This window comes from Polypterus senegalus, chromosome 8 (genome assembly GCF_016835505.1).
Source record: "Polypterus senegalus isolate Bchr_013 chromosome 8, ASM1683550v1, whole genome shotgun sequence".
Lineage (NCBI taxonomy): Eukaryota > Metazoa > Chordata > Cladistia > Polypteriformes > Polypteridae > Polypterus > Polypterus senegalus.
The window spans coordinates 41,769,778-41,792,479 of NC_053161.1; the positions used below are offsets into that span (position 1 = coordinate 41,769,778).

The 22,702-nt window shown below is 36.8% G+C and overlaps 1 protein-coding gene across 2 annotated transcripts in view; it reads right to left on the bottom strand.

Moving 5' to 3' along the window:
• Nucleotides 1-22,702, bottom strand: part of LOC120533917 (gamma-secretase activating protein) — a 156,685-nt gene that overhangs the window by 82,203 nt on the left and 51,780 nt on the right. The window contains exons 13-15 of one of the 2 annotated variants that reach the window (XM_039761030.1): nt 12,761-12,763; nt 1,012-1,089; nt 438-515 (exon numbers count right to left, since the gene is read on the bottom strand). In XM_039761030.1, coding sequence (XP_039616964.1) covers nt 438-515; nt 1,012-1,089; nt 12,761-12,763 — 159 coding nt within the window. The remainder of the gene's footprint in view (nt 1-437; nt 516-1,011; nt 1,090-12,760; nt 12,764-22,702) is intronic. The other variant, XM_039761032.1, reaches the window with a different exon arrangement.

The window sequence follows — 22,702 nt, forward strand, 5'->3', positions numbered from 1 at the left end:
CCTTTTTGATTTAAACTACTCCTTCACCAGAAATGTTTACAATGGACACAAGAAATTAATTTACCAACAAACTAAATATAGGGCGGAATTTTCAATTTGCATTATTAATACAATGATTAAAATGCAGCTGTTCTGTACTTTAATGTTAAGATATAAAATTAAGAAGGGCCAAATACACCATACCTAAAAGAAAGCAGATGGCTGAAAGACACTGGTTTTAGAAGACCAGTGATCTCTAATAACAGGATCATCAAAGTGACGAGAAAATTTTACTTTACACATAACTAGTCAAACTAAGTTTTCTTCCCTAGCAATCTTGGAAGATCATAATTTGCAGGCAGCGGATTTTAACACAGCTAGTAATATAAGTATATGAATTTGACTCTCTGAAAGAAACGTGTTTAAATTAATGAATAAAATATGTATTTACAACTTACCTAAATTAACAAAAAAAACTTGACTTGGCCTAGGCGAATTCATTATTTCAGAAGAAACTGTGAATGTTTTACTACAACCTTGGACAAGAAAAAAAACCACATAATTATGATTATAATTTTGCAAATCCACATAAAAGATGTGAAGTGAAATAAGTTGGTGTCACTACTACTTTAGGCTATCCATAAATTCAGACAGCACACAATAGAATCTGCTATGGAAATATTAAAAAGTGTGACAGAATACCATTGAAGAAAATAGAAAAACAGCATTAATTTTAAATTTTTACACTTTTATTAAAAAGGTAACAGTTAATGGAACAAAATGCAACTTTATAATCATAACTTTACATTAGAAAGTATTACATTGGAGCCATTATATTTTTATTTAATGTAAAATATTATGCCATTAATAGAATGTAAAATCATATGCACTTATACTTTTGAAACAAAAAGATAGTAATTTGTGAATGTCACATTTCCCTATATTTTCTGTATAATCTTTCAGACATTGTGATTGGGTTGTATAAAGTACAAATTTAAGATGAAAAAACTGACATATTGATTAAAAACAAACCTCTGTGAATGAAAGCTACTGTGTAAGCTTCTTCCTTATTAGGTACTGTTGGATGACTGTAGCATACACACATACTTCCTAAAAATAAATAAATAAGAATATAGATACTTGTATACACAATATATCAATGGTTATCAAAAAAAATAAATCACCTAGGGCCAAATTCTTCTCAGCAAATAATCTTTAGGCTAGTCCCCTCTGTCATAAAACCCAACACACACACACACACTTTAGCAGAGAGGTTTTTTCATTCAGTCTTAGACACTCGGATCCAATCATTCACATTACACATAGTAAGTCAGTTCAAACCTGCCAAATTTATATTTACACAAAATAAACATATGTTACACTGAATTCATTGTGGTGTTGCTGTCATTACAAAATAGTAACAGTCATTATTTAAATTTATATCTTTGTTCTTATTAAAATCCACATTGGATGTACAGGCTGGTCCAGATCTAATTATGCAGATCCAGATCATCTGGATGACTTTGATTTATGCGGGGCGATTCCAATTCGGCACAAAGACGATTCTTCATGTCGTCACTTTGCACACTTCTTAATGGTCCGGGATTTTTTGGGTGATGTTCTATGTAATAAACTTAATAAGGTATACCGTAATGAAAATTGCATAATTAGATCTGGACCCCCCTATATACTGAATCAGGTAACTTTTACTGATTAATCAGGAAGAATTATTCAAAACTCATTCTGCACACCTAAATTAATTATCTAGCAAAAATGTTTCTGTCTCAATTATTTAAGCAGAAAATTGAAACAGAGAATCATCAATTCAATGATAAATAGACTGAAAAGTGTGTCTTTAAAAACCCATCACAAGTTACATGGATACAGGCTAAGCTCAATAAAGCCTTCACTGATTAGGTGGTACTGTATTAATACGGTGCTTCAAGGACTTTTTTGTCCGAGTTTTCTACTGAAAAATCAACAGAGAAGTTTCTGAATCTGTGAAACATCATTTTCATGCCTTGGCTGTGAATAGCTAAAGCTGGGTGATGGAGGTGTCAGTCTGGCTGGCAGGATAATGTGGCACAGTTGTGATGTTACAGAATGTACAATATTTAAATGGTGTCAACTTCACAGAGTAACAGTAGGAACGTTCAATGTTTGATGCCAGAATAACTGTTCCCTTTTCACTAAGTGCTGCTTTTGAACCATTTGTATACATCTTACTTTTGAGGTGGAGTCCTCCAGCTTGCCCTGCTTCTGCCCTCTGACTTTGTAACTTAAACATCAAAAATGAAGTGAACTACTTAAGTTTGTCATGAATTTTCTCTCATGTTTTGCATGCCTTGTTAACAAAAACTCCAGGACAGCCCCTTTCAAACCTTCTGAACATGTCTAACTTGATACATGTCTGGCATTAATAAATTCTACATAATTTAAACATAATTGAAAAACTTGTTATATCAGGATATCTGGGGCTTGAAAAAAACATCACATGGAGGCCTCTAACTGATGATCCTGACTGCACATTTAGACAAACACACATATACAGGCAAAACATACACTAAGTATACAGATAAAAATATATACAGTAATACCATATACACATGCTATATATTAAAAATACTTAATAAAATTAGATCCTGTGATGAACAATTAGTTCAAATATTTTTAACTTGTTTCTATTGTATTAGCGAAATTATACACATATATCAAAGCTGTAAAAGTGAGTTACTCAGGGCATGCTAGAGGGTTTACATCTACTGAATAGTCTAGAACCATCAATCCTCAGGTTAAGACTGAAAAAGTTGCTAAGCATAGGGTGTCCTGCCAATCTAGCTCTGCATTTTTCCTTCATGACAGCAAAAGAATAAAATTGAATGAAATAAATGTTGCTCATTTACCTATACATGTACCATATAAGGAAATGTTTTTATGCTGAGATTTATTTATATATAAAAAACAACAACAATATAATGACGCTCGGTGAATAGCTTTAAATTAACATTTCATTTAGAACTGCATAAAAACAACACTGAGGTAATAAATATATTTCAATTTATAGAGATTAAAAAGCATTGAGAAAAAAAACTAATCAACAATAATAATTATCAGCTCTTAAAAGCTTGACTATAACTTAAACCTGGAGAACCATATTGCAGGTTAACCAAATAATATTGACTAATAATGTTAAAAAGAATAATACAGAAAATAATCCATCTCATTCTGAAAGCTATTCCTAATTAATAGATGAGAGACTATTCTCATAACTTTTTAAAACACTGTGTAACTTGACTAATGAGGAATCTGACCTAATATATTAAATTCCACCCAAATATCAGCCTTAATTTGTTTAACAATAAAACTAGACATAATAAGACTACAGATGGTCAATCTGTATAAACCATTAATTTAGTAATTTTAAGATAACACCAGAATAGTAAATTCCATGTTTAATTTGTAAAACAGAAACCAATCACCTGCACCTCAAGACTATGCAACAGATATAGGAATTAAATAAACTGATTACTGTAAAACCCTAGCTGACATGTACAATTTTCACTAAAAGTGGGGTTTGTTGCTTCTTTTTGGTTAAACTCACATTACAGTTAAAGCCTTAAGGTATGTTGTCAATCACATTCCAGTATCTTTTGACAGAGATAAATGCTATTAAATCTAAACTCAGCTTTTGACATTTTGATGCTGCTATTTTATTATGCAGGCTTGAAAATAGTCTTAGAAAGTGAGCCACTGATTGACTAGAGTTTAGTTCATACATTTTAAATAGTGTTCTATATGAGAAGACATGTAATAGCAGTTCTTCATTTTAAAACTGATGTAGTATTTGTATCAGTACCTAAATGTTTACTGTTTTCTCTCTTTAGATAGATAGATAGATAGCTAGATAGATAGATAGATAGATAGATAGATAGATAGATAGATAGATAGATAGATAGATAGATAGATAGATAGATACTTTATTAATCCCAATGGGAAATTCACAAAAGTACTTTTTAAGAGATTAGTGTATGATAACACCAGAACTGTAGAGTCGGTACACAAAATCTTTGACTACGACTCCTCAATTTACAGTACTACCGACTCAGACAAAAGTTTGACGTCACCCAGATATGTTCATGTTTTGATAGAAACTGACAGCTTTTTTATCAAGATATCGTTAAATTGATTTAAAAATACAGCCAGGACATTACTAATGTGTATAATGGCTACTACTGCTTGAAATGAAAGATTTTTAAAAAATTCTTCACATACTGTATGGCTGCAAAGCCCCATTTTAGCAGCAGATCTTTCATTGTCCTAATGTTAAATTCCCTCCGCTTATCCTTAACTAGTCATATGTTAATGCTAATTGGTTGTTAGAGAAACCTCTCTAACTACAGTACATTAAAACCACTGAAACCTGTTCTCCTGTTTCCTTGTATTACAAGGTACTGCCATTCCTAAAGTTCAGTCCTGGGTTCAAAAATAGCCAAAATAAAATCGGCCTTCTCAAGAAACACATTAGTCTATTTTTCGCAGAATGAAGGTTATTTCTTGTGACAGACTGCCAAAAAACTGAAGATTTCGTAAAAAGGTGTCTTGTACTGTTTTGAGAGAAAAGGGAGAACTGGGTCTAACCAGGATAGAAACAAAAGGAGAGTACCCAGATGGGCAACAGCTTACAAGGATAAGAATATCAGAGTGTGTAGTTTGGGAAAAAATGCCTTACTCATCTTAAAGACTATATTTTAAAATCAACTTAATGATATCTAGATAAAATATGTAAGAAATTCTATCAAAAACATAAAAATCTAAGTGGTCCAAAACGTTTGAATGATAGTATAATTACTATGTAATTGGACACAGGTGCCGCCACGAGAGGCAGCCTTTCCAGCAGCTCCATGTATGACTTCATCTTTTTACCTTTTTTCTCAATTTTTCTCTATTTCACTGATCACTCATACCACTTTCTTTTATGTGGACTCATTCCATGGACACTTTTTACTACTTTTTTACTACTTAGACATGTATTTTTATAAGTCGAGACTCATCTATTCAGGTAGTCAACTTCAAGCGCTGAGAACAAAGGCCTGTGCCGGCGTGGTTCCCTATTTAGCCGACAAGGTAAGAAGGCGGTATCATGGCAGCGGAGCTGGCGCGAAGCTAAAGGCTAAGTGGCTAGCGAGAAAGAGGCGATACAAGCTTTCGGTGCCTTCTGTGATCTTGGGAAATGTGAACTCACTACCAAATAAGATCGACGAACTGGCTGCGCTGGTGAAAAATGTCAGGACCTACAGAGAATGCAGTTTGTTGTGTTTTTGTGAAACGTGGATAACAAATGACATCCCAGATGCTAACGTGCAGCTACCCGGGTTTAGCACAGTTAGAGCAGACAGTGACACAAAACACCTGCAGGAAGCGGAAAAGGAGGAGGACTCGCTCTCTATGTGAATACAAGGTGGTGCAACTCTGGACATGTAAATGTCAAAATCTCCACTTGCTGCAGGGACATCGAACTGTTGGCCGGAAGTCTGCATCCCTATTACTTGCCCAGAGAGTTTGGACACGTCATTGTTGTTATTGTTCACATCCCTCCTTGGGTGGACATGGAGATAGTGGGTGATATCATCCATTCTGCTGTTTCTAAATTACAAACACAGCACCCTGAGGCACTTGTGCTAATCGCTGGAGATTTTAACCATGTGATGCTGGACAAAACACTACCTGCCTTCTCTCAGAATGTGGATTCTAACACCCGGGGAAATAGGACTATTGACTTACTGTATGCAAACGTTAAAGACGCATACAGCACCACCCTGATGTCTGTGCTTGGGAAAGCAGATCATAACCTGGTTCTGCTTCAGCCTCACTACAAACCAAGAGTGAGGGAGCTACCAACAACCACACGCTCATTGAGGAAGTGGTCCCCTGAGGCAGAGCAGGCTCTGAGAGACTGCTTTGAAAGTACGGATTGGGATATCCTGCAATGAGAACATTGAGGAGGTTGTTGGCTGCACTACTGACTACATCAACTTCTGTATGGACATTGTAGTTCCAGTCCAGGTAAGCAGAGAGCTGAGGAGACTTTGTGCCAGCAAGGCAGTGGGTCCAGATGGAGTATCGCCACGACTGCTGAAGGCCTGTGCGTTGGAGTTGGAGAGTCCTATACAGCGCATCTTCAACCTGAACCTGGAACAGGGGTGTGACACCCCGTGTAGTGGGAATTGGAATCACCAGCCTACACTCTAGGTGTCTAGTATGTGGGACCGAGCGTGACCAGGATGATAGTATAAGACAGGGAGACACGGACACAAAAAGGGTTGGGTTTTTTGAGGAATAAAGTGATGTTTAATTTATAAGTGCACTTAAAGAAAAAAATCAAAAATAATGTCCTGCGGAATTTATATATATTAATACACAGTCCAATACCGCAAAGGACACTCTAAAGCAGTAATTAAATGGAGCCCAGAAATGACTATACAGTAATCCCTCGCTATATCGCGCTTCGCGGTTTCACTCTATCGCGGATTTTAAATGTAAGCACATCTAAATATATATCACAGATTTTTCGCTGGTTTCTGCAGACAGTGGGTCTTTTAATTTATGCTACACGCTTCCTCAGTTTGTTTGTCCTGTTGATTTGAATAGGGACGCTATTGGCGGATGGCTTAGAAGCTACCCAATCAGAGCATGTATTACATATTAACTAAAACTCCTCAATGCTATAAGATATGCATCCCGCATGGAGCTTGATTGTTTGCTTGTCTCTGCCTCTCTCTCAACCTCTCTGACATTCTCTGCGCCTGACGGAGGGGCTGTTTGCACAGAGGCTGTTTGCTTAAAAGATACTGACGCTCCTCTAAAAAAATGCCGCTTTATTGCGGTGCTCGGCATATTTTAAAGCACAAAAGCACACGTATTGTTTTTTTGATTGTTGCTTTAATCTCGCTATCTCTCTATGACGTTCTCTGCGCCTGACGGAGGAGATGTGAGCAGAGGGGCTGTTTGCACAGAGGCTGTTTGCTTAGAAGATACTAACGCTCCTCTAAAAAATGCTGCGGCAAACTTAAAAGCACAAGTATTGATTTTTTGATTGTTTGCTTTTCTTTGCGAGCGCTCTCTCTCTCTCTCCCTCTGAAATTCTCTGCTCCTGAAGAGAAGAAGATCTATTTGCATTCTTTTAATTGTGAGAAAGAACTGTCATCTCTGTCTTGTCATGGAGGACAGTTTAAACTTTTGACTAAAGGGTGTTATTTCATGTCTAGAGGGCTCTAATAATGTTAACAGTGTGGGAGAGTTTATAAGGGCTTAAAATATATAAAAATAACTACACAAACATATGGTTTCTACTTCGCGGATTTTTGTCTACTGCGGGGGGTTCTGGAACGCAACCCCCGCGATCGAGGAGGGATTACTGTATACAGTATTTACAGTGCTTCTTGAAAGTCCCAAAAGAAAAAGAATACTGCACACAAACTAGTGGAATCCATATATATATACACACAAAGCAAAAGGTGAAGCGGTCTTCCTCCACAGCGATCCAAGTCAGGAAGCTGTTCCTCCAAACAGTGTATAATACAGAATTCACCCAAAAATATTCAAAATACAGAAAAAGTGTATATACAAAAATAAACAGTGCACCACTAACCACAACCCAATAAATACCTCCACCAAAGTTAATCAAGAGATATTTATATGAAAAAATATTTACAAAAACAATGCACAAGCCGTAATGCTTGGTAACTTCTAAGACGCAGATCTACCAAGTACAGTACCTTCCTCCAAGACGAACTAGTCAGAAAGGACCCCCTCTAGAGGCCACGATTCCCTTTTGTATTCGGCGCCCCTACACTGACCAATTAAACCGCCGTACGTCATCCCTCCCGGGGTACACGATGACATGAACGCGTTTGCGAAAAGCGGCGTCTACTTTCCCATATAATTACTATAAAAATCGAGCAGACGGCGCACGCGCGCGCGTATATCTGTGCCGGCTTTTCACATGCAGACTGCACTTAATGCCTTAAGTGAACGTAAGCATTTTTCCATATTTTCTCCTTCCCCTGAGCTACAGCTCAGACAACTATGAATACGGGATCCCCATGCTAACCCGGGTTAAATAATATTAAGGCGCTTCACACTTTCTTTTGCTACTTTAGAGTTACGGTGTCGCAGGAGGCACACGCAGTGAGTGGAGGACTGACAACGCCATCCCGGCCAGTCAATGGCAAGGCTGTCTCTCCAGTCTGCATGAGACCCGCCGTGACACTCCCCAAAAGACGCTAATATCGTCAGCGAAGACGTCTGACTGCACTATATAAATGAAAAAAGGTAAGTTTCCTTTCTTTATACCTTTTTTCCTCAAACAAAAGACTCCCTCTTTACATGGCAGAGGACGCTTAACTAATTTTATTTAATTACTGGTAATGCCAGTAAGGCACATTACCACAAGTGGAGAGTCCCGAGGCTTTGGAAAACATTGTGTATCACCCCTGTCCCAAAGGTATCACGTCCTAGTGAGCTTAATGACTTCCGGCCTGTCGTTCTGACGTCACATGTGATGAAGATCATGGAGCGGCTGCTGCTTCACACCTGAGGCCACAGGTCCGCCATGCCCTCAACCCTCTGCAGTTCGCATACCAGGAGAAGGTGGGAGCGAAGGATGCCATCATCTATATGCTACACTGATCCATCTCCCAATTGAACAGAGGCAATGGTGCTGTAAGAATTATGTTTCTGGACTTCTCTAGTGCCTTCAACACCATCCAACCTCTGCTCCTTAGGGACAGGCTGACAGAGATGGGAGTAGATTCATACCTGGTGACATGGATCATGGACTATCTTACAGACAGACCTCAGTATGTGCGTCTAGGAAACTTCAGGTCTGACATTGTGGTCAGCAACACAGGAGCGTCGCTGGGGACTGTACTTTCTCTGGTCCTGTTCAGCCTATATACTGTACATTGGACTTCAAACACAACTTTGAGTCCTGCCACGTGCAAAAGTTCACTGACGACACTGCTATTGTGGGCTGCATCAGGAGTGGGAAGGAGGAGGAGGAGTATAAAAACCTAATCAAGGACTTTTTTTAAATGGTGCGACTCAAACCACCTACAACTGAACACCAGCAAAACCAAGGAGCTGGTGGTGGATTTTAGGAGGTCCCGGCCCTTCACTGACCCCGTGATCCTCAGAGGTGACTCTGTGCAGAGGGTGCAGACCTATAAATACCTGGGAGTGCAGCTGGATGATAAATTGGACTGGACTGCCAATACTGATTCTCTGTGCAAGAGAGGACAGAGCCGACTATACTTCCTTAGAAGGCTGGTGTCCTTCAACATCTGCAATAGACGGTTGTGGCAAGCGCCCTCTTTTACGCGGTGGTGTGCTGGGGAGGCAGTATAAAGAAGAGGGATGCCTCACGCCTGGATAATCTGGTGAGGAAGGTAGGCTCTATTGTAGGCATGGAGCTGAGCAGTTTGACATCCGTGGCAGAGCGACGGGCACTGAGCAGGCTCCTGTCAATCATGGAGAATCCACTGCATCCACTGAACAGGATCATCTCCAGACAAAGGCACAGCTTCAGTGACAGACTGCTGTCACTGTCCTGCTGAGGAGATCGTTCCTTCCCTACACTATGCGACTCTTCAATTCCACCTGGGGGGTTGGTAAATGTTAACATTATACAAAGTTATTGTCTGTTATAACTGCATTTTTATCACTCTAATACTCAAAGTATCTATCTATTTATCTATCTTGACTCAAGCACACAACATACAAGATATAAAGCATTTTATCACTATCAGCATGAATCATCATCATTTTAGCACCCTAACCTGTTATAGTTTGGGTTTAAAGACTGTAGTGATGCCATTATAGCTTTTTTTTACAATATTTATTAAGAACTTACAAACATTAAACAAAAGAAAAAAACTTACAAAATTACAAAAGATGATGTATTTGTATCAAAAGGCTAGAAGAAAAAAATAGCTTATTTGAATTAGTATATGTGAAAACTGGAAATTTTAACACATTAAATAACAATTTTTATTTAGCAAAAGTCAATACATTTTCACCAACTCTGACTCCAGTATCCCAATAATTGTCTCCAACTTTAACTCCACAGTCCTGGATAACTTAGTGGAACATGTGGACCTCCAGTCCTCAAGTAAAAGGGAGTGGAAAACAATTGGATCAACACGAGGGCTTAAAATGGATAGGGGTCAGGGTTTGTCTTCTTTGGAGTAAATGACTAGATCTGTTTGAGGTGGTGTTTGCCCATTATTTGAAGTGAAGACATTAGCAACAGCCTGTCACACTGGAACATTATAATGTCATTAGGTTTGTCTAAAATCGGTTTGGAAGTACTGCAAATTTTTACTTCTTGAACTTAACTGGCCACTATGATAAACAAGATTATGAATTGTGACCCCATAGGCACCATGTCCCGGGGAATTAGCACAGAGGGTCCCATGGATGGAAATGATAAGGAGCTTTTGATATTGCATATGTGTTGTAAGTAGTGATGTCTTTCACTTCATGTGGAAGTTATAGTCTGTTTTAGTAATTAAGTAGTGCTCATCAAATGTACAAAGTACTATGTGTAATAACGGCTCTAGTGTTTTGTAAAAGCAGTAAGGAGGTACTTTTCAAGCTCTCAAGTTCTAAATTGTTTATTCTTGCATTTTCTGTGGAAATTTAGGCTGATCTCTCTTTTTGGAATGTACAATATTCTCTTGCCATATCAGTCGGTGCATATAACTTCTTTTTGGGATTAGAGTTCAAGTTTGCACAGGAAACTGCCAGTGTTTGTGTAATGTGCCTGATTGTCAGCATTCATCACAATTTTTCATGCAATTTGTCATGCTTCCTGTCAAATGCCCATGTCTATGTTCTGCTTCCATGCCAGGCATGTGGCTGCATCTCCTCTGGTTGTTCGAGGATTGTCAATTGAGACTAAGTTGAAGCTTCAGGGGCCAAGGGTGCAAGAGTTTTTGCGTGACAGACAATCAACACTTAACATTATATATATTATACAGATGACTTTCAGCTACCTATTCATTAAACCAAATAATGACTACTCAACTGGATCTTGAATTATTTGCTTCATCAAGTTAAACACTGGATAAATGACAAGTGAATGTCTTTAAACATAGAAAAAGAAGCGGGATATGCTGCAGGCAGTAACAACATATATGTTTTAAGGTTTACCTTGGAAAGCCAGAATATTAATTTTGTAGAACACAAAATATGAGTTTTAACTTTGATTACCAATTAGTACTTATATTACTATACCTTTGAAGATGTGTTTGTATCAGCTAAGAAATTACAATAAAACATTAAGAAAACTTAATCCATGTACAGCTCTATTCCAAAAACATCTATGTCCACATCTTTCTGTTTCTAGTCTGGAAAAATTTTTAAATGCCACTGAAAGGATATTAAACTATTATACATGGCCATAAACACTGTGGCATCAAAATCCTTCTAACATAAAAAGCTTTAAATGGCTTCAGTCCCTCTTACTAAGCAAAACTAAATAACGTCTAGGTTCCAGTTCATAGTCTGAGGTCACAAGATTTAGATCTCCTAAAAATTCCAAGAACATACAGAACTATTGTGAAACACAGCATTTTTAGCATCAAGGCTCAAATTCTGAAATAAACTTTCCTGCTGGAACATGTCTTCTCTATTGCTCTAAACATTTATTTCTCAGCAAAAGATTCAATATTTAATCTACTGAAGTTTCATTAGAGACACTAATTAGACCGTTCATATTTCAGTACTATTGATTTTCATCTTTCTTTAACAATGCAGCAATCATTACCAGCTATTATTAAATGTTTCCTATTTTGTTTTCTTTCTTGTCAATATCATAGGGCAATTAAAAACACTCTTCCAATTTTGGTGAAAGAACTGTCTTATTACATAAATTGTATCCGATAGTGGGATTAGCATTCAGTCTACAAACATAACTACTGTATTCAGTTTTAAGATTTCTAATATTTTTATTTCTTTTCACAAAAAAGAAGAACTTCCAGGTTTATAACAGAGATAATTAGGCCGCAGACATTATTATCACAAAAACTATAGCTTATAGAAATAATTAGAGTAGTGATTGAGATAGGAAGCTTATCAGTCTATGCATCAAATGTATGTGTTGTTTTTATTTCAGTGCAGTTGTTAAGCAAATATCTTGCAACAGGAAAGATTGAGGTATTGGATAAATAATGCAGTAAATATTGTATTGAACAATACAAGTAATGAACCTCTGCAAAAAAAAAAAATAGTGTAGTATAAGAAACTACAAACAAACTTTACTAATAACAAAATACATGAATACATTTTTATTACTAATAATCACACTGAAGAAAATGATTTTCAGGTCAATCTGATGTTAATTGACAAATTATTATAATCTCTTTAGATTTATAGCTGCATGCATTTTAACACTACCATGTTAACATTAGTAGCCGGCTATAGTCTTTATTCCACATATTCAGTTTCAGATCATTATTTTTCTATTCAGTAATTTCTTAAAATGACGTGTTAGACAAACATTAATTATTATTTCAAATAGCATATTAATTATTACAATTCACCTAATTCTAGTAACTAAATGATACTCTAAAGCGTTCATTGTTTAAGCAGATCTTGTTAAAGCCTAATTCATGATTAAAAATTAGTGAATGTAATTTTCTTAGTTATACATGCCATATTAGATAAAAAAATCATTTTAATGAAAGTAATTGTTTAAAAATAGTTAATAGTATACACTTACTCTCTGAAGGTTGCAAGTCCAAATGAAACAATGCAAAAAGCATAAAAAAGCATGTAATTATTTTCAGCAAACAAAATATTGACTTGACAATGTTTCATTACTACAGACAAAACACTATCTAAAATGCTGCTGCATTTCCTCCACTTTCATTGACAGTGAACAATTTATTAAAACTAATGAAAAAAGACTAAAACCCTATATATGTACACCATGTCGTAAAAACATACAGCAAACTGGATAGATCATTTTAGGGGAATAGAAGGAAACAGAATTTCACAGTGTCATATTTTCAAACCTGTCAATAAAAACATATTGATATGTAATGTCAAGGATGTCCTACTTAATGTGGCCCAGGTATCACAGAATGTAAGATACTTGGTGAACATTGGTTTAGTATGTACCAGCCTTTAAATCAACTTTTTTAAAATAATAAAAAGAGACATAAATACATTTTCTGGAAGTGATTTTAAGTAATTAGAAATCTTCTCCAGTAAAATACATGTAGAAATTCTCGATAGAGATCACAAAATGTTAAAAAGCAATGTGACAAAACATAAACATGAGACTTTGGTACAGAATTAAATTTGTGGACAAATAGAAGAGATGTTCACAAAACCTACTGAAGCTAACCATATAGAAAACTGTACAAATTCTGCTTTAATATTGATGTTTTTTCCATAAAGTCAAATTGAAATGTGTTTTAAATGTAAGACAAATAGTGGGATGCAAACTGAAATCATTAAACCAGATTTCCTTCTGTCACTTAAGAAAAAATTAATCAAATGAGATGGAAAATGAACTAATAGCTAACCATATACAGTACATAATTCTTATTTCTTTGGGTGTTTATCACACTGTATCTATTGCACAAATTAAAAAAAATTAAAGTGAAGGCTAAAATATGCTTATCTTTGCCACACAGCAAAACATTTGGATGATGTTCTTAGAAAAATAATAATAACAAAAGTAAACATGTTTGATGTGATATAATAAGAGCATTATCACACCACAGGTTTAAATATTGGGTTTCATTACAGTAATAACTGGCTTTTAGTAAAGAAAATGGTTGGAGTAAATTCCTGTACCACTACATTTGAAACACCACTGATTGCAATATTTCAGAGGACGTTGTTTTCAATCTAAATAAAAGGGTCTGTGTAACTACAGTCAATGATTGTCATAGGGTAGCATATGGATTCATACTTAAATGGATAAATCATGCCTTTATAGTGTTTCAGTTTGGGGTTTAATCCAACTTTCTGCTAGCATTTTAATCTGGCAACACACACACATATACATATACATATACTGTATATACATATATAGTGGGATGCAAAAGTTTGGGCAACCTTGTTAATAGTCATTATTTTCCTGTATAAATCGTTGGTTGTTACGATAAAAAATGTCAGTTAAATATATCATATAGGAGACACACACAGTGATATTTGAGAAGTGAAATGAAGTTTATTGGATTTACAGAAAGTGTGCAATAATTGTTCAAACAAAATCAGGCAGGTGCATAAATTTGGGCACCGTTGTGATTTTATTGATTCCAAAACTTTTACAACTAATTAAATTCAAATTGGCTTGGTAAGCTCAGTGACCCCTGATCTACATACACAGGTGAATCCTATAATGAGAAAGAGTATTTAAGGGGGTCAATTGTAAGTTTCCCTCCTCCTATAATTTTCTCTGAAGAGTAGCAACATGGGGGTCACAAAACAACTCTCAAATGACCTGAAGACAAAAACTGTTCACCATCATGGTTTAGGGGAAGGATACAGAAAGCTGTCTGTTTCCATGGTTAGGAACATATTGAGGAAATGGAAGACCACATGGCTCAGTTCAAGTTAAGGCTCGAAGTGGCAGACCAAGAAAGATTTCGCATAGACAGAAGCGACGAATGGTGAGAACAGTCAGAGTCAACCCACAGACCAGCACCAAAGACCTACATCATCTTGCAGCAGATGGAGTCACTGTGCATCGTTCAACCATTCGGCGCACTTTACACAAGGAGATGCTGTATGCGAGAGTGAAGCAGAGGAAGCCTTTTCTCCACCCACAGCACAAACAGAGCCGCTTGAGGTATGCTCAAGCACATTTGGACAAGCCAGCTTCATTTTGGAATAAGGTACTGTGGACTGATGAAACTAAAATTGAGTTATTTGGGCATAACAAGGGGCGTTATGCATGGAGGAAAAAGAACACAGCATTCCAAGAAAAACACCTGCTACCTACAGTAAAATATGGTGGTGGTTCCATCATGCTGTGGGGCTGTGTGGCAAGTGCAGGGACTGGGAATCTTGTCAAAGTTGAGGGACGCATGGATTCCACTCAGTATCAGCAGATTCTGGAGACCAATGTCCAGGAATCGGTGACAAAGCTGAAGCTGCGCCCGGGGCTGGATCTTTCAACAAGACACTGGCCCGAAACACCGCTCAAAATCCACTAAGGCATTCATGCAGAGGGACAAGTACAACGTTCTGGAATGGCCATCTCAGTCCCCAGACCTGAATAAAATTGAAAATCTGTGGTGTGAGTTAAAGAGAGCTGTCCATGCTTGGAAGCCATCAAACCTGAATGAACTAGAGATGTTTTGTAAAGAGGAATGGTCCAAAATACCTTCAACCACAATCCAGACTCTCATTGGCACCTACAGGAAGCGTTTAGAGGCTGTAATTTCTGCAAAAGGCGGATCTACTAAATATTGATTTCATTTCTTTTTTGTGGTGCCCAAATGTATGCACCTGTCTGATTTTGTTTGAACAATTATTGCACACTTTCTGTAAATCCAATAAACTTCATTTCACTTCTCAAATATCACTGTGTGTGTCTCCTATATGATATATTTAACTGACATTTTTTAGTGTAACAATCAACGATTTATACAGGAAAATAATGACTATTAACAAGGTTGCCCAAACTTTTGCATCCCACTGTATATACATATACACTGTATATGCTGTATACATATATACATATCTACTCTATATATCTCTCTATATTATAAAAAAAATCTTGGGAGGGAGTCAAGGGAGACGAGACGAGATCCTCTCGGAAGACACTTTGACGTTACGTGAGACAAGGCAGTGAGACAAAAGGACAGCTGCTGTACAGGCTTTTAAATGATCGACATGCAGCGCGACAAACAAAACACATGGCTCGCCAGCAGCACGACAGCAGCTGATCCGATCGCATCTCCTTAGCGTGTGTTCAGCCCCCAGCATTTGCAATGCGAGCGGCAGAGACACGAAGTGGCAAAAGGACAGCTGCTGTACAGGCTTTTAAATGATCGACATGCAGCGCTTCAAGCAGAACACGCAGCTCGCCAGCAACAGCAGCAAGACAGCAGCTGATCTGACTGCAACTCCTTACCGTGCATTCAGCCCCTTCCTATCCCCCTCCCTTTACAACGCATGCAGCGTTATACGTCCCATGAGAAAGATATTTAACCACACCCAGGGCCGGAAATATAGGACAAAGAGTACATGACAAAGTAGAACGTTGTAAAGAATTCAAAAATGTTGGTAAGGTAGATAGATAGATAGATACTTTATTAATCCCAAGGGGAAATTCACATAATCCAGCAGCAGTATACTGATACAAAGAAACAATATTAAATTAAATAGTAATAAAAATGAAAAAAATTTAAATAAAATTAATGTTAGCATTTACTCCCCCGGGTGGAACTGAAGAGTCGCATAGTGTGGGGGAGGAACGATCTCCTCAGTCTGTCAGTGGAGCAGGACAGTGACAAAAGTTCACATGTACGGCAGGTCTTCTCACATCTTTTCAGAAGACACTTTGAAGTCCCGTGAGACTACTTGCACGGAAGACACTTTGAAGTCCTGGGAGACGACTTGCACATCATGCCCTACTTACAAACAATTTCTTGGAGACACTTTAACGTCCCACAAGACAAAGAAGTGAGACAAAAGGACAGCTGTTCTACAGGCATTTAAATGATCATCACGCAGTGCAACATACAGATCACGCAGCACGTCACAAACAACAGCAGATGCTGTACAGGCTTTTAAATGAACGATGCACAGCGCAACATGCAGATCATGCAGCACGGAACAAGCAGCAGCTGGCATAAAGGACAGCTGCTGTACAGGCATTTAAATGATCGTCATGCAGTGCAACATACAGATCACGCAGCACATCACAAGCAGCAGCAGCTACTGTACAGGCTTTTAAATGATCATGCAGCACGGCACTAGCAGCCCCATTCTCACTCACTACAGCTCTATCACTGGCAAATATCAAGAAATAAAATGAATGAAATGAAAATAATCTCTTTTAATTGTATATCCAGTTAACCAAACCCGGGGGTTGGCTGAGCCCCCTATTATATATAAAATCCTAAGCCTAAAAGTGCAACGATTTTATGTGACGCGTTTTGTCATGCTTTAAATCAGGCTTATTTTAAAACCTACATATATATGTTTGGTATCATTCTTTTCAGAATTTATTGAACTTTAATGTGCTGATATTATATTTTCAGATTCTTATTCCATTTTTAAATTACAAACAAAAAAAATATAAAGGACTCATATCCCGCAAGACAAGACTGTGCCAAGAGATTTAACCATACCTGGGGCCAGAAATAAGAGACAAAGAGTAGGACAGCTGCTGTACAGGCTTTTAAATGGTCGAAGCGCCGCACAAGATGCAGATCACGCAGCACGACAGCAGGAGCAAGTCAGCAGCTGAACAAGCAAAGATCTATATATATATACATCCATATCTGTATATACATCCATATATTATATATATATATATATATATATATATATATATATATATATATATACACATATATATACATATATATACATATATACATATATATATATATATATACAGTGGTGTGAAAAACTATTTGCCCCCTTCCTGATTTCTTATTCTTTTGCATGTTTGTCACACAAAATGTTTCTGATCATCAAACACATTTAACTATTAGTCAAATATAACACAAGTAAACACAAAATGCAGTTTTTTAATGATGGCTTTTATTATTTAGGGAGAAAAAAATCCAAACCTACATGGCCCAATGTGAAAAAGTAATTGCCCCCTTGTTAAAAAATAACCTAACTGTGGTGTATCACACCTGAGTTCAATTTCCGTAGCCACCCCCAGGCCTGATTACTGCCACACCTGTTTCAATCAAGAAATCACTTCAATAGGAAGTAACAGAAGTAATTCAGATCTATCAGGCTGGTAAAGGTTATAAAGCCATTTCTAAAGCTTTGGGACTCCAGCGAACCACAGTGAGAGCCATTATCCACAAATGGCAAAAACATGGAACAGTGGTGAACCTTCCCAGGAGTGGCCGGCCGACCAAAATTACCCCAAGAGCGCAGAGACGACTCATCCGAGAGGTCACAAAAGACCCCAGGACAACGTCTAAAGAACTGCAGGCCTCACTTGCCTCAATTAAGATCAGTGTTCACGACTCCACCATAAGAAAGAGACTGGGCAAAACGGCCTGCATGGCAGATTTCCAAGACGCAAACCACTGTTAAGCAAAAAGAACATTAGGGCTCGTCTCAATTTTGCTAAGAAACATCTCAATGATTGCCAAGACTTTTGGGAAAATACCTTGTGGACTGATGAGACAAAAGTTGAACTTTTTGGAAGGCAAATGTCCCGCTACATCTGGCGAAAAGGAACACAGCATTTCAGAAAAAGAACATCATACCAACAGTAAAATATGGTGGTGGTAGTGTGATGGTCTGGGGTTGTTTTGCTGCTTCAGGACCTGGAAGGCTTGCTGTGATAGATGGAACCATGAATTCTACTGTCTACCAAAAATCCTGAAGGAGAATGTCCGGCCATCTGTTCGTCCACTCAAGCTGAAGCGATCTTGGGTGCTGCAACAGGACAATGACCCAAAACACACCAGCAAATCCACCTCTGAATGGCTGAAGAAAAACAAAATGAAGACTTTGGAGTGGCCTAGTCAAAGTCCTGACCTGAATCCAATTGAGATGCTATGGCATGACCTTAAAAAGGGGGTTCATGCTAGAAAACCCTCAAATAAAGCTGAATTACAACAATTCTGCAAAGATGAGTGGGCCAAAATTCCTCCAGAGCTGTAAAAGACTCATTGCAAGTTATCGCAAACGCTTGATTGCAGTTATTGCTGCTAAGGGTGGCCCAACCAGTTATTAGGTTCAGGGGCAATTACTTTTCACACAGGGCCATGTAGGTTTGGATTTTTTTCTCCCTAAATAATAAAAACCATCATTTAAAAGCTGCATTTTGTGTTTACTTGTGTTATATTTGACTAATGGTTAAATGTGTTTGATGATCAGAAACATTTTGTGTGACAAACATGCAAAAGAATAAGAAATCAGGAAGGGGGCAAATAGTTTTTCACACCACTGTACATATATATACATATATACATATATATACATATATATATATATACACATACACACACACATACATACATATATATATACATACACACACACACACACACACACACACACATATATATATATACACATACACACACACACACACACATACATACATATATATATACACATACACACACACATATATATATATATATATATACACACACATACATACATACATACATACATACATACATACATACATACATACATACATATATATATATATATATATATATATATATATATATATATATATATATATACACACACACAGTGGTGTGAAAAACTATTTGCCCCCTTCCTGATTTCTTATTGTTTTGCATGTTTGTCACACAAAATGTTTCTGATCATCAAACACATTTAACCATTAATCAAATTTAACACAAGTAAACACAAAATGCAGTTTTAAATGATGGTTTTATTATTTAGGAGAAAAAAATCCAAACCTACATGGCCCTGTGTGAAAAAGTAATTGCCCCCTGAACCTAATAACTGGTTGGGCCACACTTAGCAGCAATAACTGCAATCAAGCTTGCGATAACTTGCAATGAGTCTTTACAGCTCTGGAGGAATTTTGGCCCACTCATCTTTGCAGAATTGTTGTAATTCAGCTTTATTTGAGGGTTTTCTAGCATGAACCGCCTTTTTAAGGTCATGCTGAAGCAATCTTGGGTGCTGCAACAGGACAATGACCCAAAACACACCAGCAAATCTACCTCTGAATGGCTGAAGAAAAACAAAATGAAGACCTTGGAGTGGCCTAGTCAAAGTCCTGACCTGAATCCAATTGAGATGCTATGAGGTGTTATATTTGACTAATGGTTAAATGTGTTTGATGATCAGAAACATTTTGTGTGACAAACATGCAAAACAATAAGAAATCAGGAAGGGGGCAAATAGTTTTTCACACCACTGTATATATATATATATATATCAATATCATACCCTTAGTTTACTGTTATTGCTATTACTGCATTAAGACATGTTATGCTTATTTTGGACACATCTTTAACACCATCATCCAGGTTTATTATCTGGGGGTATCATCTTAATGAACTAAAATTGCTGAAGACTATATATATATTTTAAGTGCAAAATCTTTTTTTTTTTTCTCTCTCTTTTAAAGACTATGTTAGTAACAGATATCTCTATCTTTTAACCATAAAGCGCCACTGCATGGGGGCTTGTTGTGCTTTGGACGTGCTCTGTCTCTGGGTATGTCAGAGGACTGGGACTGCGTGAAGTGGGTTTTAGCCTCACTTGGGGAGGCAAAAAGGGAGGGTGGTTTGAAAGAGAGCAGGCTTGATCAATACCTAATCTATCCTCTCAATCTTTATAATTATAACTATCAACGTAATAATAAGCTGCATGGCAACAACTCTTGGGGAAATAGGAAATTAAGACCTAAACTATCTCACTTCCAGTTAAGACTATAAAATGACATCAAAAACTCAGAATCAGTGCCTCCATGATGGGACAGTTAACTTCGTAAGCTGGAATGTTAAAGGCCTGAATCATGAATTAAAGAGAAAGAAAGTACTTTCTCACCTAACAGGTCTAAATGCTAAAATAGTATTTTTACAGGAAACCCACTTACTAAGCAAGGATCAGTCCCGGCTGCAAAAGACTGGACTGGTCAAATGTTCCATTCTAGTTTTACGAAGAAAACTACAGGGGTGGGAATTCTCATACATAGAACAGTACCATTTGTAGCATCAGATGTAGTATTGGATCCTGAAGGGAGATATGTAATGGTCATGGGAGACTTATCTAACTGTAAAATGATTTTGATAAATGTTTATGCACCTAATGTTGATGATAAGGAATTTATACAAAATTTATCCATTCCCAATCTGAACACTAATAAAGTTATAATGGCTGGGGACTTCAATTGTGTTCTAAATCCACTTTTAGATAGGACTTCCTCCACAGGGGGAACGGCAACTAACACCGCAAAGATAATTACAGAGTTTATAACTGATCACAACTTATCAGATCCCTGGAGGTTTTTAAACCCAAATTCAAGAACATATTCTTTCTACTCACCAGTACATCATTGTTACTCAAGGATTGATTACTTCTTTATAGACAATAACTACTTGCCTAAGATTAAATCTTGTAAATACGATGCTATTGTTATTTCGGACCATGCACCTATGATCTTGGAGCTGAAATTACTAAGCCCCATACACCCGCTTCTATTAGCTGACGAGAATTGTACAGAATTTATATCCAAACAAATCAAATTCTTTCTAGAGACAAATACATCCCCCGAGATCTCTGCAGGAATACTCTGGGAAACTCTTAAGGCCTTCTTAAGAGGTCAGATTATCTCATATCTTTCCCACAGAAATAAATCCGAAGCGAAGAAAGTAGCAGAGATAAAAAGCGAAATTACTAAAATAGATGAAGAACACGCCAGACTACCAAGCGAGACTCTACATAGGAGGAGGCAGGCTCTACATTCAGAATTAAACCTCTTGACAATTAAAGAAACTGAACAACTAATCTACAAATACAGACATCATTATTATGAACATGGAGAGAAAGCTAAAATCCTGCAGTACTTCTTTGTATTCCTTGCTTTGTGCTCCAATAAACACACGTTATCGGCAATACACTAATAACCCAATTGTGCTCCACTCACTTAAAATCTGTAACCAATGTAGAAAGCATTTTAAGATGGAGAAGCTTCTATCTGTGGCACCTCTGCAAGAGAACCACCTCTTTCAACCTTCACAAACATAAGCAGTTTTTAATATCTGGAAAAAATTTGGAATTAACTTGCTTAGAGATCTTTATATAGACAACGTCTTTGCATCCTATGATGCAAACAAATCTGTGCAAATGCCTCCTACTAACTAATAAAAAAAACAACATTAAGCTTTAGAGTACATTCTAAGTTAAAAAACTGATAAACTGCAAAATAAGTAACTATCAATTTGTGCAAAAACAAGTACCCAATATTTTAAATATTTTTTTTTAGTTTTGGCACCAAAATACATTGAGGGAGCGTAACTTCAAATTTATTTAGAATATGGAAATTTAAAAAATCATCATGTCAATCATGCTTACTTAGTCAGCCAACAGTTAGTCCATCCTAGTACCTCATAATTTCATTGTCAAATTACACACTTCAGTTACATGATTTGATACAAATTATTTTTATTCAAAATTATGATAAAAAAAATGAATGAGACAATCTAATAACTGTATAAACCTCAAACCTTAACAGAAAAGAATTAGCCCTTTGCAGAAATATAAACAAACAACATATATATTTAAAACAAACTTAAAACAGACTTAATATCTAAAGAAACATTCTGCATTTGGATATCAGATATTTGCAAATTAAGTGAATGTTTCAAAGCAGGAAAATGGTTGGTTAAGCATTAATCTAAAAAGAAATGATGAGAGTTAATGTAATGCAGAAAAATAAAATGAACCTTTAAAACTTTTGGCTGCCTAATCTTTTTTGGGTTTTCCTGGTTAAAAAGTTTTGAAT